At 40.4% G+C, this 15,723-nt stretch overlaps 3 protein-coding genes across 4 annotated transcripts; 2 read left to right on the top strand and 1 right to left on the bottom strand.

Annotated features, from left to right (window-relative positions):
- The first annotated feature begins 47 nt into the window (after positions 1-47).
- On the top strand, positions 48-6,802 carry dnajc2 (DnaJ (Hsp40) homolog, subfamily C, member 2). Its single transcript, XM_074698631.1, has 16 exons — positions 48-257; positions 1,067-1,257; positions 1,636-1,711; positions 1,805-1,903; positions 1,993-2,215; positions 2,319-2,384; positions 2,473-2,564; positions 2,680-2,801; positions 2,979-3,128; positions 3,685-3,773; positions 4,195-4,264; positions 4,432-4,616; positions 5,025-5,125; positions 5,399-5,509; positions 6,392-6,552; positions 6,666-6,802. The coding sequence occupies exons 1-16, from the start codon at positions 203-205 to the stop codon at positions 6,732-6,734; spliced, it is 1,860 nt and encodes a 619-aa protein (XP_074554732.1). The 5' UTR covers positions 48-202; the 3' UTR covers positions 6,735-6,802.
- On the bottom strand, positions 6,802-11,281 carry pmpcb (peptidase, mitochondrial processing subunit beta). The gene is made up of 13 exons (XM_074698633.1): positions 11,171-11,281; positions 10,691-10,828; positions 10,499-10,585; positions 10,149-10,278; positions 9,839-10,037; positions 9,537-9,616; positions 9,141-9,253; positions 8,711-8,854; positions 8,098-8,258; positions 7,932-8,017; positions 7,752-7,840; positions 7,369-7,444; positions 6,802-6,940 (listed from the first exon to the last, which is right to left on the bottom strand). The coding sequence occupies exons 1-13, from the start codon at positions 11,252-11,254 to the stop codon at positions 6,876-6,878; spliced, it is 1,452 nt and encodes a 483-aa protein (XP_074554734.1). The 5' UTR covers positions 11,255-11,281; the 3' UTR covers positions 6,802-6,875.
- A 1,065-nt stretch (positions 11,282-12,346) lies between these two features.
- Positions 12,347-14,465, top strand: phax (phosphorylated adaptor for RNA export). 2 transcript variants are annotated; one of them, XM_074698337.1, is made up of 2 exons: positions 12,347-12,518; positions 12,694-14,465. In XM_074698337.1, the coding sequence occupies exon 2, from the start codon at positions 12,701-12,703 to the stop codon at positions 13,925-13,927; it is 1,227 nt and encodes a 408-aa protein (XP_074554438.1). In that variant the 5' UTR covers positions 12,347-12,518; positions 12,694-12,700; the 3' UTR covers positions 13,928-14,465. The 2 variants fall into 2 exon arrangements, with proteins under 2 accessions (XP_074554438.1, XP_074554437.1); XM_074698336.1 differs by having other exon boundaries at positions 12,347-12,439; positions 12,694-14,464.
- The last annotated feature ends 1,258 nt before the right edge of the window (positions 14,466-15,723 follow it).

Consider the following 15,723-nt stretch of genomic DNA (forward strand, 5'->3'; position numbering starts at 1 on the left):
AGGATACGCGGAACTGTGGTGCAGCAGCGGAACTGTAACACGGAGTGGTATACGGTGTGACACTGGAACTCGTTTCGGATTGGCACTTGTAAAGGGAGGCCCATGTGGTGTGTCAATGAGCGGGCCACAAACTTGAGCACTTTAGAAAGATTTCACTTGATTTATCTGGCACCTGAATGTTCGTGTAGCCAGACATAATAAAATGTTGTTGGAAGCGCAGGACGGAGAAGTAACTGCTGTCTTTACAGCTGCTGCCGGTAAGAATTGGAGGAGGCCAGAGGGAGGGAGCTAACTAAGCTACCTATGTTTAAATATAGACTGGCTGTACTTGTTGGCATGAAGATGATTGAAAGACAGCGAGAAGTATACTAAATAAAATATTTTTTTCTACTAGAGAATCGTGTTAACTCCTAGAGCAGTGTATTGTTACTCGGTTGCTGTTTCTGTGTTGCATAATGTGAAGTAGCCGAGCTGCTCACCCATGGTTGCATTGTGTGCACTGATTTATCAAACCTCTTAACACTGGCTCAACATTAGCTTGTTGGCAGCTTTTGATGGAAAACATCTTTACTTGTAGGACGCCTCAAAGCCACTTACAGAATCCGTGTGTTAAACTGCCACTACATGACTATTGCATATTATATAAGCACCTGTTGCACCTTCAGACAGACACCTGCCAGGTTTAGAATTGGCACTTTGATTTGGTGTATGGATGAATTCAGTTACTCTTTCAAATATTTTCATTGAGAAAGATCCTTTCTACCTGAGTATGATGTAGACAGATTACAGGAATGCAAGATACTGATGTGTTCAAACTTAAAGCATAGGCTTCAAACTAAACTTTAACACCAAAGTCATATCAAAACACTTAAAATTAAAGTTATTTTAAAATGGAAATAGATGGAATGGAAGGTACTATTATAGTATGTTAAGCCGTTTTCAGTGCATGTGAAGATGTTGAGTAGAAATAAAGTGACCTCTCCATTTCTTTTGAGAGTTGTAGTTTCCTTTATTTTTGTATGTAGCTTGATGACAGTCAGGTTTACTCTCCTCTGCCTCCTTGCAGCCTCTGTGCAGGTGCAGGTGGAGCCTGTGGGTCGCTGGTTTGAGGCTTATGTGAAGAGGAGGAACAGAAGTACATCTACCTCCTTCCAGGAGCTTGAGGAGGAGGAGTCGTCCTCAGAGGAGGAAGAGGATGAGGAGTTTCAGCTGGAGGAGTATCCCATGCTCCGCACACTTGACCCCAAAGACTGGAAGGTACAAAATGAAGTTCATATGGGTTTCTACGGCAGGTGCATGAAGCAGGAAACTCAGAATTTGATGTTACAGCAAAAACCCAAGAATGAAGGTCAGAGAAAAGCAGGCGAAATGAAGGTACAGCTCAGATCAATTTGATGTAGGAAGAAAAAAGCTGACAATTTAGGAAGTTGCCAACAGAAAGATGTGGGTGGTGATAAATATTTAGTAATAATCTGCTTTATTTGAAATTACACTCACTCATTTAATGAGCATAAATTTGACGGTCAGAGAAATTGTTGTTATCCTCTATATGCGCTAAAATTGATATTTTTTTCTAAAAAAATACATCATCATTGTCAGTGGTACATCATTTAAACTTTTTATTTGATTTCTCAGAATCAGGATCACTATGCTGTCCTCGGGTTGCCACACTTGAGATACAAAGCTACACAAAAACAGATCAAAGCTGCGCGTGAGTATGAGGGGGGGGAAGAATCTTATGTTATTGACCGTTCTGACAGTTTAAATAGCTCATCTCGGCCTGATTTTCTGATTCTCTGAACAGACAAAGCAATTGTGTTGAAGCATCATCCCGACAAGAGAAAAGCTGCAGGAGAGCAGATAGTTGAAGGAGACAATGACTACTTCACCTGTATCACTAAAGGTATGAAAAACTCAGTTTGTCTGTCTTCAGTAGTGATGTCGTTCCTGAGGTTCCTGATGTCAGTTTTCTGATATTATTTTGACCCTCAGCTATCGAAACCCTGTCTGACCCTATGAAGAGGAGAGCCTTTGACAGCGTAGACCCAACCTTTGACAACGCCGTGCCATCGAAGAGCGAAGGCAAAGAGAACTTTTTTGAGGTTTTTGCTCCAGTTTTCGACAGAAATGCCAGATGGTCTTCCAAAAAGCACGTGGCTAAACTTGGAACCATGGAGTCCTCTTTCGAAGAAGTCGATAATTTTTACTCTTTCTGGTGAGCTGAAAGATATTTTGTTTTATCTGATATATACTTTGGTGATATTTTGTTGTCAGATGGAGGTTTTGTAGCATTGTGGTATAATTTGTTTCTGTTTAAGGTACAATTTTGATTCATGGAGAGAGTTCTCATACTTGGACGAGGAAGAAAAAGAAAAAGCTGAATGGTAGGCTAATGTGATGGCTCTTTGTTGTACAGGAACACACTGTAGAATATTCCATTTACGTGTTCCACTTTGTCACTTTGTCTTGCAGTCGAGATGAGAGGAGATGGATTGAAAAGCAGAATCGAGCCTCTCGAGCTCAGAGGAAAAAGGAGGAGATGAACAGAATACGAACACTAGTTGGTAAAGTCTCACACAGTGCTGCAGCAATGAAACTGATCCTACATCTTTAAGTGTCTTGAAGCCTCACAAAGCTGTTTAATGTTTTATAAAGATTTTTATTCCTTGTTTGCTGCAGATACTGCATACAGCTGCGACCCTAGAATAAAGAAATTCAAAGAAGAAGAAAAAGCCAGGAAAGAATCAGAGAAGAAAGCCAAAGCTGATGCAAAGAAGAGAGAACAAGAGGAAAGGGAGAGGGTAAGATCAATTTCAAGACTGACCTTCATTGACCTTTTTATTGTGCTGTTTCAGTTTTAACTGTAGAAATATATTTCACAGACTGCTGCCCAGTGGGCATTAAACATGGTAGGGTTTTTGTTTGACACAGTGAATTCCTTATACAAGAGTTTTTCAGTCTGTTTTCTGTGTTCTCAGGCCCGGCAGGCGGAGCTGGAGGCAGCTCGTTTAGTGAAGGAGAAGGAGGAAGAGGAAGCCAAACAAGCAGCTCTGCAGGCCAAGAAAGAGAAAGACATCCAGAAGAAAGCCATCAAGAAGGAGAGGCAGAAACTCAGGACTACCTGCAAGGTTCATACATTGTTTGGTTCACTAAAGACTTTACTGACTCCCACTTTCCTTCTGTCTATCTTGTTTTAACCTCTTTAGACCCAGCATCCACATATGTGGACTTAACATTTCTGCCTTTCAGACCCATGATACTTCTTTTTTTTTTTTACTTTGACCAATTAGCCACATCATCTTTTGGCGAAATCACAACATTACACCCATTTTAGTGAAAAAAACAATGTATCTAAGTACAATAACACTACTAACAAACAACTAATACATAACTCATAACACAAATAATCAAACTTCTTGTACAATGACCAAGTTTAGCTTTAAAACTTATTAGGTTGTTAGCATGTCTCTGATGTTCTTAACTTAATATATTTGAACAGTCCATAGTTTTACATAGGTTTTTTTTAAACACATCTGTATCATATGTATTGTCAAAAATGACCCCGTAAGCAAAAATAGTGAAGGTCCCTGGGAATGTGAACTAAAGCTACCTGATGTTAAAGTTTCATAGAGCTTCATCACACAGTCACTTTGGTAAATGGTGATTTTTTTTTATTCCACACAGAACTGGAATTACTTTTCTGACAATGAACTTGAGAGTGTGAAAATGATGGAGGAGGTGGAGAAGCTGTGTGATCGACTCGAGCTGGCCAGGTACAGACACCCACATAATCGTTTGATAATGCTTGTTGTTTTGCTTTAAAGATCTTTTTCTTCTTTTTAAGATCGTTTCTTAAGTAATCATTTACATTCAAATAACTTACAGATCCTTTTTTGTTTTGAGCAACTTGCTCCAACTGAGAAAATAAAGCCAGAGTAGAGTTTGGTAATCCAACTGCAGAGAATATTAACATAGCAGTCTTATGAGCAGCTAACATTTTTATTTTTTATTTTAATGCATGTGACTATCAAGAATGTTGAATTTATTTACCAGGGAAATACACAACCACATTTGAGAAACTGTTGTCAAAGTTCTGCAATTGTATCACCACAACAAGTCTGTCTCTACTGACTAATTCACACAGTTCAGAAAGCAGCGGATGTAACTGAGTGTATTTTGCTTATCTGTTTCCAGTTTGCAGTCGCTAAATGAAATCTTGGCCACAAGTTCAAAGGAGGATGGTCAGACTGCGGTGGAGAAGCAGGTAAGAAGACTTTCTAACTTTGAAAAAAAAATCGGTTTTGTGTATTTGTCTTGAAGAATGACCTGCTCTGTCTACTCAGTAACAAATATGAGTTAAAGACAACCATCGCTAATTGCAAGAGGATGAAATAACACCCTAAAAACTTGCTGCCACCCTCTTCTCCTCAGGTGCAGGAGGTGAATGCTCAAATGCAGAGGGAGCGGGATGCAGAGGTCCAGGCGAGGCAGGCGGCCCGCAGCGCTGAACAGGCCAGCGGGGGAGGGGGAGGAGGGGGAGGGAAGGGCTGGAATGAGGATGACCTCCAGCTGCTCATCAAAGCTGTTAATCTGTTTCCTGCTGGAACCAACGCCAGGTAGAAACGCGCTCTCACACACACACACTCCATAGAGCATGATTGAAAGTCCTCCTTTGAAGACAAACAAGGACAAAACGGTGTAAATATTAAAACAGTTTATTGTCGACATACACTTTATAGTGTGATTAGGAAGACAATCTCCATTTTTTTATATATAAAATATTCTGTTTTGTCTGAGTTGAGTTTTTTCTTTTTTTTATATTGGGCTCCTGACATCCCAAGTTTTCCAACACTAACAAGATATTCGTCCCCACTTCTACTCTTAGCATTTTTCTTGCTCTGGAGGATTTCTGTTTGACCTTTCACTAAAATGGAGCAGAAATTAAACTTCTGTTGTACAAGAGAAAGATGACAGTAACACTTCCTCCTGGTTTAACCTTTAACATGTTTTTTCTCTCTCACCAGATGGGAAGTTATTGCCAACTATATGAACTTGCACTCCACCAGCGGCATGAAGAGGACCGCCAAAGACGTCATCAACAAAGCAAAGAACCTACAGCGGCTCGGTGAGATGCTAGAGACACCACACACTGTAATTTAGATGTATTTGTGCTAATCAGTTTTTAGATGTCCCATGAAGTGAACATAGGGATATATATTTGGGTGAAATGATCAAAAATGTGTTAAAAATGTTGAAGTGAAACTTTGTGAGCTGCAGTTTTTCCTCAACTTCTCAAAGGATCAAGTTTGTGTGACTTCAGTCTGAGAAATCATCAGTTCGACTCAGCACAGCTCTGTCATAATGGTCTGAAATGTTCCGGTTTATGCCCTCTGCGCAGATCCATTACAGAAAGACGAGATCAACAGAAAAGCTTTTGAGAAGTTTAAGAAAGAGCACTCTGCAGTACCGCCGACCATCGACAACGCTGCGCCCTCAGAGAGATTTGATGGTGAGTGTTTCTGAAACCCTGATTAGTCCATGTATTACTGAGCAATAATCTGATTAAAGCACATTTGGCATGAGGTTGCTATTACTGGGTGGGGATTTCTGTGAATTGCTTTTATAATTGTTTGTAGCTTCCATCTTTAAATGCATTTTATGGCACGGAAATGAGCAACATTTGTGTTTAGCCATCATTAACATTCATAACTCAGATTTGTTTCTGTGGGATATCGGGGTTCCTGCAGATCCTTAAAAAGTCGTTAAAGGCATTGAATTCATGAATCTAACAACAAGGCCTTAGATGGCCTTAAAATGTCTTAAATTGATCTTTAAAAGTCTTAAAAAATGTTAACACGTTAGTATGATTGGACATGGGCCCGTTGATGTGGTTGCAGCTGGGACTCTTATTAGTTGTCCCTAACCCTGTGTAATTGATGTGCTGATTTTTACCATTTGTGTGGTGAAGTTGGTCTAAAATTCAATTTCAAATGGCATTAAAAAGTCTTAAAAAGCCTTGAATTTAACTTTCATTAAGCTGTAGGAACCCTGGTAATTTAAACAACTTGATCTGTATTTCACTGTTGATTCAAAGATGCAGCCTAATGTACATGAAAAAAGACCAGAAAGAGAAAAACTTAAACAAATAAAACTATATTTGGTCTCAGTTTATTATTGTCATCCAACAAGAGGTTATAAAGTCTCTTCCTGAAACACAGGAGCTCTGCAACATGTCACATTTTGTGGCATAACTGAAAAACAGTCACACTAATAGTTTATTATTCTAAATACTGTATCTGACATTTGAAGTCACTTAGTACACCGCTCGAGGCAGTTGTAAGAGAAGTTATTTTGAGATAACATAAAATATCCTGTGTGCATCCCTCCTCAGCCTCTGGTAGTGATGGCAACACCGCCCCTTGGACCACAGAGGAACAGAAACTTCTGGAACAAGCCCTAAAGACCTATCCAGTCAGCACACCTGAGAGGTGGGAGAAGATCGCCTCTGCCGTCCCAGGAAGGAACAAGAAAGACTGTATGAAGAGGTACAAGGTAAGACGATGCGTGATTGACTACAAATGGAGTCTGACATTGTTTTAAGACGCACAGCAGGTTAGAAACCGTGTAACACAACTCTGATGTTCTGACCGTTCTTTCTCCAACAGGAACTGGTGGAGATGGTCAAAGCCAAGAAAGCTGCACAGGAGCAGGTGGCAGCAAAGAGTAAAAAATGACAAGAACCACAAAGATAGTATCTGTGTTATTTTAACATTATTGTGTTGGTCTTTATTTTATAATAAAAATTAAAGGAGGAAAAATACTACAAGGAGACTTAAATATGTGTTCTTTTTAAATGCTGTACAGTTCAGATCTGGTTACGGTCTCATCCAGAACATCCCGCTGCGGATCTGGTTGTAGTCTGGCAGCTGTTCAATTGGACCTAAAACACAAAAATCAGTTAACACTGTTATACTTCTGTGATTGTTACATGAATAAGAGGTGTGTGTTGTTCCCATTGTAACCAGCCTGAGATATCGTCCTGGTTACCTCCTATCTGATCAGATTCTATTAAGCAAATCCAGTGTTATCTTAACTAAGAGTCTGAGTTCAAAACCAAAAGTCAAGTTAATTTCTTTCATTTTATTTGGATAATAAATCAGAATGCTGCTGACTTGTAACAAAACTGATTTAATGGCTTAATTCTGTTTTATGCTATGTCAGGTTTATATATAAATGCCATATAAAAATATATTGTTTCCCATAAAAACAACTTCTACTTATCTCATTTGTAACCATAGTTTAAAAATCAAGTTATTTAATCATACAGTTATAAAATAACAACATAACCTGATTGAAAAATCAACATACCGACAGCTGCGATGGCTGGAGCTTTGTTGAAGATGTATTTGGTGCAAACGTCCTTAATAGTCTTGGCATCTATAGCCTGTAAGCAGGCAGAGAGAAAACAAGATTAAAACCTTATCTGCTGAAAAAAAACATTCACAATTACTAGTGGGTTACCTGGGAAGAATGATTTGCAACAAAAAGATGGAAATACTTGTCAAGAATAATAATCAAAATGTAAAAGATCCAATTCAAGAGGGTTAAAACGGTGAATTCAATGTTTTTGGGACCAAGATTTTTCCACATTATGGCAAAAATACTTTCAGTTGAGGGTGTTATTTCTGTCAAGATCTCTTTAGAGACACTAGACTTGATTGGTTAGTACTGAGCCCTTAAGTTATACTCACATCAATCCTGGCCTCCAGCTCATGCAGTGGGATCCTTCGACTGTAGCACAGCATCTGTCTGCCGATGTCCTCACAGATAGGTGTGGATCCTGAAAAGAGCAGATAAACATGCTAGCATCGACAAGGAAAGAAGAATGCTGTTTCACTGCTCATCAGCCCAGCCTGAGGTCATAGCCTTACCGTCCAGATGCAGGAGCATGTTGGTCTTCAGCAAATTTTTGGCTCTAATCACCTCGCTGTCCGTCACACTTGTGCAGAGAGACATCCTGATGGGAGGAAACATCAATTTTACAAACTGCTGCCATCACAAAGGTACACTTTACGCTGTTTACGTGTCTGTTCTTACCATTCCATCTGAGTGAAGTGCATCATCTCATTGATGGTTCCAGGCTCACACACCATATAAAGCCCCCACAGGCCCGTGTCTGTGTAGCAGGTGTTGAAGGACTGGAAGCTGTGGCACAGGTTTCCCTGACAGGCCATCTGAGCCAGTTTACTGGATAGATTCTGAATACAAAGAAGGTTGAGCTTAAGCAGACGTCATCAAGTCATACAAACAGGATGCAGGTCAGATAACTTCGATGACATATTTCCAAGTTGGTTTCGACACTTGCCATGCTTATGCACTCTCAACACACATGCAAATATAATGCTCCTTAACTACTTTTAGGTTGTTTACTATTTGTCCTGACTTTGTTGGACCAAAGTTGAAGTACAGTCTTGCGTATCTTCTCACTTTCTTAAATGCAGCTCCTCCTAATTTATGTTGCCTTTATGTCCGTACTGATTTTCCATGCTGCACTGTGTATCAGTAAATGTGACTTTAGGGTCTAGTAACTTAGCTGCAGTGTTGTGTATACAGGCTTCTAATTGAGGGCTGCATGTATTCATCAAAACAGTAAAAAAGACCCTGCCTAAGTGGGGTCCACCTCTATTTGAAGTTTTGTAATTTCACTCACCACGCCTCCACCAAATGAGCGGTCCCAGTTTCCAATCAGAGTATTGGCCACCATCAGGGGAATGGTGTCCGGGTGTGACCATCCAACCGCCTCCACTGCGATAGCGATGTGAGCAAGAGGCATCTTATCGTCACGAACACGGATCTGAGGAGACCATTCAACATGAGAAATTTTTAAATATATATTTTAGCTGAATGACAGTTATAACATCCAGGTTTGTTTTTCTGAAAACCAAACTAATATTTTAAGATAGTTAAAGATACATGTTTAGACCCTGAACCTCAACCTCATGGCTCAGGTTCTGTCATTTCACTACACGTACTAATTAATAAAGGCGCAACTGTCCTATATAATACTCTACACCATAAAAAACTTAGAAAATATATATAATATAAAAATGTGAAATCTGTGCAGTTAGATTTCTCTTTACCTCACTTCCTGTGAAGTCACATGGAGGGAGTGATGGGGCTTCCCCTTTATCCCTTCCTGGAAGTTTTCCAAAATGATACTTTGCCAGATCGATGAGCTCATCCTGGGAAACTCCTGATCAAAAACAGAACGACCACAGAGTCATTTTTCACTTTAGACAAAATACAAAAAAATGTGTTTGTTACATCTGTTAAGTCAAAAACAAGACAAAAACAAAAACAAAACAACTAATGATCTCAAAAAAAAAAATTGTCAGCTGACTTTTAAAAGTCCTTGAAAGGAGTAAAGCTCAAGACTCTGTCTCTTTTCATCCACCAGCCCAATTTTCATTGATACAAACATGGAAATGCAATCCTTTAGTGTAAATGAAGTAGAAAATAATATGAGCAGTACTGACCTCCAGCAGCAGCCAGCACTATTCTGGGGCCTTTGTAGTGAGTGGTTATATACTCCACCAGGTCTCCTCTGTTGATTGTCCTTAAAAAAAGGAAAAGAAAAAACTGACTTACACACTGACTTACCTATACCTGCTGTGTTCAGACAGTGGCTTGATCACAAACATTTTACTCTCAGGCTTGCAGAAAAAGTTCAGACTAACCATTCAGCTGCATATGTTCACATGTGAAGCCCAGTCCCTGAGTTTTGTAAATGTTACAGGAGTTTAGAGCATGTGTGAATGCAGCATATGTTTGGTCTTACTTGATGTTCTCAGTGGGACCCAGGATAGTCCGGCCCAGAGCAGTGGATCTGTATGCGGTAGCATGTAGGTAATCAAAGACCACCTCCTGCAGATTGAACTCCACTTCCTGCATCTCCCTGAGGATCACCCCTCGCTCCCTCTCGATCTCTGCCTCGCCTAGAGTGCTGTTCTGGATGATGTCAGCCAGGATCTCCACAGCTTCAGAAAACAAAACAGAAAAACTTGTTTTATTTCCAAAAAACTATCAAGTCATGCCTGGGATGTTTGGTGCACAACATCGCAGGCAGGCTGAAGATCACTTTACTCTACCTCGTGGGAGGTCTTTCGAGAAAGCTTTGGCATAGTACACAGTTTGCTCCCGGGATGTGTAGGCGTTGAGATGAGCCCCCATGTTCTCAATCTCCAGCTCCAGGTCCAGCTGAGAGCGCTTCCTGGTGCCCTGATAGAGACACACACATGCATGAAAATAAAACTTAAAAGTAACTGTTGTATTCCTGGATGTAGAAATTTGCAGTTTTGTTCTAACAAATTCATACAGTGTAGTCTTTACATTTTGGATGACGTTACCCTGAAGAATTTAGGTTACTTTTTGACTGTGTGATGCATAAATAGAAAATGTAAATGGTACAAGTCGAGACCTCACAGCACTATCACCCCACCTTAAAAGCCATATGTTCCAGAAAATGTGCAGTGCCATTATTCCTCTCATTCTCGTAGCGGCTGCCAGCATCGATCCACAGGCCCACCTGGAAGAAATCAGCCATAAACATTCATCACACAATATCTCCTTATAGCTTCACACAGATACTTAACTCTTTTTTTGTCGTGTTTAAAGAGATCTATAAACTCACAGTGCAGGTTGTGAGCCCAGAGTCCTCTGAGGCCACACGAAGTCCATTTTCAAGAGAGGTCACTTTAGTTTCAGGAACATTGAGAGCCACTTGGTGAGCAGCCTGGGTAGCTAAGAGCCTGTGTGGTCCAGTTGGGAGCTGCAGGAGGGGGACAGATGGGTGAAAACCATGGGTGTAAACAGACAGCCATGGTGAGCCTGCAAATTTAGGTCGGTGACGTATGCTGGTATTACATACAACTCAGTCATCATGAAATGAACCAGTTTGAGCCTTCGACACTTATAGTAATTTACGGAGGAGAAACTTTTTATATTAGTTCAAAAACCATCTTCGACCAGTATAAAAACCTCGCAGCTGTAACATTGAGACCAACACGCCACGCACAGATGTCACTCTCCATTACACTATGAAATACAGTTGTCAAAGTCCTGTCGAGGAAGCGTGTTACACAAAAAATAACTTTAAACAAATCTATCTTACCCTGTATGAAGAATTTGTCTTTAATAATTGCCTTTGGAGGAGAAATCTCCCAGCCGACGTGAGGCGCTGTACGGACGCCGCCATATTGTTTACCTGCAGCACTACGCAGGCGCGGTTTCATTTACGCAAGCATTTCGTAACTTCCCTCCTGCGTTTGCAAGATTATCTTGTCAAAACAATAAAAGCCTACAACAGTTAATCATAGTAATATTACATTCTCCCCAAAAACTAACAAAGTAGAAGCAGTGTTATTTTCTTCTGTGTAGTAGCTGTAAAAGTATACGTTAAACAACAATATCAAGAGCAAAGAGTTCACACTGAACTATGTTGTATGAATACGTTTTCCCAGGCTTTTTTTTTTTAAATGAGCCATAACTACTATTTAGAGGAGAACGTTAATAAAGGGGAGGGAAATGATACAATAAAAAAAACAATTGTTGTGATATTTTTCGATACAAAATCAATTAAATTAATTTAAAGCAACATGAATAACATCAAAGGAATGTCCATCAGTGCACATTTTCAAGTATTTAACATATTGCTCCAACTTTTCCCTCTGTGATCGGATCATGCTTAACTTTAGTGACATTTTCTGTCAAATAAAGATCCAATGTGTGAATGTTAATCCATTCAATAACTGAAGGTCTGATACCCATGCATCCTACACCTTTTTATTGTCTGTACCTGATTTTCAGCAAAGTAACAAAACAGGAATTTGATGTCATACAATGATATTTATGACCAATGTTAGAATAGAACTTTATTGTCATTGTAACATGTACAACGAAATTGAAGTCACAACAGCAATCAAGAAAGCAAAAGTAAGGAAGTGTATAGAAAGCGCAAAAAGGTTCATAAGAAAATAGATGATGACATTCATCTTTTTTTTATTCCTATTATTTATATTAAAAATAATATTTTTTTTTTATTATTATTTTTCTGATTTCTTTTTTTATATTCTATCCACTCAATGTTGACATGATAGCAAATACAATTTTAAAATGTTATCACTTTGTGTACTGATCCGAACGAATATGGATAATAACTGAAAAAAAAAGTTTTAAAAGCAGTCCAACATAGTCTATGCGATAGCCTCCATAAGGTAAAATGAAATTAAACTGTTAAACACCTTAAAAAAAATATATATATATATATTTTGAAAGGGTGTGACAGCTGGTAACCGGAAGTCTGTCTTCAGATCAGCGCGAATTTTCTTCAGAGGGTTTCAAGTTTTGTACTCATTCTCAAGCTAAAGCACCGCAGTTCACAGTGAGTCAAAGTGCAATGTTGGATTAAAATACTGTTTCGTGTTGATAGAAATATCAGCCGCCCTGTTCGATAATCACAGGTATTACTGTCGATCCCGGATTAGATATATTCTCTGTTAGTTTATATAAAGTTAAGTGGTGTTGTTAGCTGCTAATGCTGGCTATTATCATCAAGGAGTGGCCTAACTGTAGCTGATACGTTTTACTGACGTCTAACAGTGAATAACTTATTACTATCTCTTGTCGGGCTTCCAGGCTAGGAATGGCACACAGCGGAGATCTAATGGACGGTGATCTGGAGGATGGAGAGATCTCTGGGTCCAGCTCAGATACAGAAATGGGGACCGTATCGGGAACAGCGCAGCAGGTTCCTCGAGCATTTAGTGGACAGTCCTTCCACAGCAGAGCCCCTGCCCAGCCTCCTGCAGCTGCATACCGCAACACTGTTAGGACGGCGGACTCCAGCGACAGTGACCCCGGCTCCTCGGACGATGAGGCCAATGTCTGGCGAAGAAAACGCCAAAAGGTATCCAACGCTCCTAAGCCACCTGCCAGCTCGAACCGCATGCCTGCTCCAAGCGCGCAGGGAGGCCGCAAAGTCAACAACATTTGGGGGTCTGTGGTCCAGGAGCAGTGTCAGGATGCCATAGCTGCAGAGCTGGGCATATTCGGCATGGAAGGGGAAGTCAGTATGTCCAGCAGGAGTGTGGAGACGTACAACTTTGTCCTGGCTAAAAAGATAATGGAAAAGGAAAGAGAGGTGGAGAAGCAGTCCAAGGATCAAGGAGAGGTGAGCATGCTGGATGCTGAGCTGGAAGAGTACATGAAGGGGAAGGACTCAGAGCAGCGGGCAGGAGGTGATGCAAAGAGAAAAAGGTCAGCTAAAGAGAGACTAGGCCCCAGGGCTGAAATGGACATCAAGGGTCGGTATGAGATCACAGAGGATGACTCGGAGGATAAAGTGGCAGATGAGATTGCGTACAGGCTGCAAGAGCCCAAAAAGGACCTGATAGTTCGAGTAGTTGATGTTATCGGAAAGAAAAAAGCTATAGAGCTGCTTGGAGAGACTGCCACACTGGAGGAATCTGGAGGTGTATACACAATGGATGGCAGCAGGCGACGGACTCCTGGAGGAGTCTATCTCAACCTGTTGAAAAACACACCAAGCATCAGCAAAGCACAGATCCGGAAAGTCTTTTTTGAAGAGCAGCAGCAAGAGTGTAAGAGTAAAAAGGCTGCCCAGAAGAGGAGGAGGCATTTAGTGGCAAAAAAAATGAAGCAGGCGATTGGCACGCTGAATCTGCAAGAGCATGATGACGTCTCCAGAGAGACTTTTGCAAGTGATACCAACGAGGCCTTGGAGTCATTAGAGGAGGCTGCAGGGGAGGAGGAGGTTGCAGGGGAGGAGGAGGAGGTGCAGGAGGAAGCTGCTGTGGGGATCGAAGAGACCCCGGTAGTCTACAACTCTGCAGACTTGGAGGTTTTCTGAGGCTTGATCTAAACTCTGGGGATCTGAGCATAGGTATTTTGAATTCAGATGAAAAAGAAACTACTGGAACTTTTTCAGAAGTGTCTCTATTGTGTATAGAATCACACACTGTGTGTCCTTTTGTTTCTGTTTTGTATTTTATGTCAATGGATAAAGATAAACTTGACATGACAATATTGTTTGGGTTCAGCATTTGTAATGATAGATTATCGTTAAGTTGGTTTTGATTTGTAACTTAAATGTTTCTTTGGCTTAAACTCCTAATGAACAAAACAGTAAAGTTATCATAAGTTCTTGAATGAAGAAACTGTCTTTGTTTTTATTTTGTGACAAATTAATGAGGTCCTGATTTAAACCCCTCCCTCCTTCTATGTGACTTTAACTGGACCATGAATAAAGATGAATCTGATTAAGTTACATGAAAAACACTGGTCAGTTTGTACACTAGGCTCTTTCAATTTTGATGTTGTAGTAGAAATTCAGATTTGGGCAGCTCTTGTTATGCAGAGGCTTGTCCACTAGATGGCAGACACACTTTATTTCTCTTTACAGACTCCATTCCTTCATCTATGTCGATTTTAAAAAAAAAAGGATGTAATTCCCACAGGATCATTTAACAGAAGGTGCTATTTCAAAAGTGTGAAAGCAAAACAAAGATTTACATAGAAGTTAAGCCAAATAGGAAATTTTAATAAAAATGAACCCAGAACATAAACAGACACTTTAAGGTATGAAACTGTGTTTATTTCAGGGGAGAGACTTTCATCTCTGACCTAATCAAGTCCTTGAGTTTTCCATCTCTGGTCTTAAGATGATCTGCTGTGTTACCAAAGACAGTTCAGTCATGTTTGAGTCATGCACTTACATACCCACAGAGCAGCTGCAGAACGGTGCACTTTGCACAGTCAAAACTTATTTCCATCTATTTTAAAATGCAGCAATACTTGTGTTTACCAACAACAACCAGTAGGCGACAGCAAAGTCTTTTAATAAGATGTCCATGTAGATTCTCATTCATCCAGTCCACGGTTATTCCGAGGACTTGAAAAAGGCAACTGGGTGAAACTGGTGTAATGGTGTGGGGCATATTTTCTTGGCTCACTTTGGGCCCCTTTAGTACCAACTGAGCATGGTTTCAAGTCCACAGCCTACCTGAGTATTGTTGCTGACCATGTCCATCCCTTTATGACCACAGTGTACCCATCTTCTGATGGCTACTTCCAGCAGGAAAACGCTCCATGTCATAAAGCTGGAATCATCTCAGACTGGTTTCTTCAACATGACAATGAGTTCCCTGTACTCAAATGTCCTCCATAGTCCCCAGATCTCAATCCAATAGAGCACCTTTGGGATGTGGTGGAACGGGAGATTCTCATCATGGATGTTCAGCCGACAAATCTGCAGCAACTGTGTGATGCTGTCATGTCAATATGGACCAAACTCTGAGGAATGTTTCCAGTACTTTGCTGAATTTATGCCACGTAGGATTAAGGCAGTTCTGAGGGCAAAAGGAGGTCCAACCAGGTACTAACAAGGTGCACCTAACAAAGTGACCAGTAGGTGAATATTCATTCATCCAGTCCATATACTTCTATGTTTTTTTGCTGGTGTGAAGAACACTGGTAAGAGTAACTTCAATGCTCAGCATACATCAGAGGCAGTAAAAAAGCTCTCAGTGAACTATCCAGTTATTACAAATCTGAATGTTTATAAGCTAAGCACAGTTAACAGATGCCCCCTGCCAAAGCAGCTCCATCTAAATCAAAGTGAAAGTATACCACCGCCTCACACAGCTC

The sequence above is a fragment of the Halichoeres trimaculatus genome, unplaced genomic scaffold, assembly GCF_033239565.1.
Source record: "Halichoeres trimaculatus isolate MK-OKI-2021-1 unplaced genomic scaffold, fHalTri1.1 fHalTri1_scaffold_21, whole genome shotgun sequence".
Lineage (NCBI taxonomy): Eukaryota > Metazoa > Chordata > Actinopteri > Labriformes > Labridae > Halichoeres > Halichoeres trimaculatus.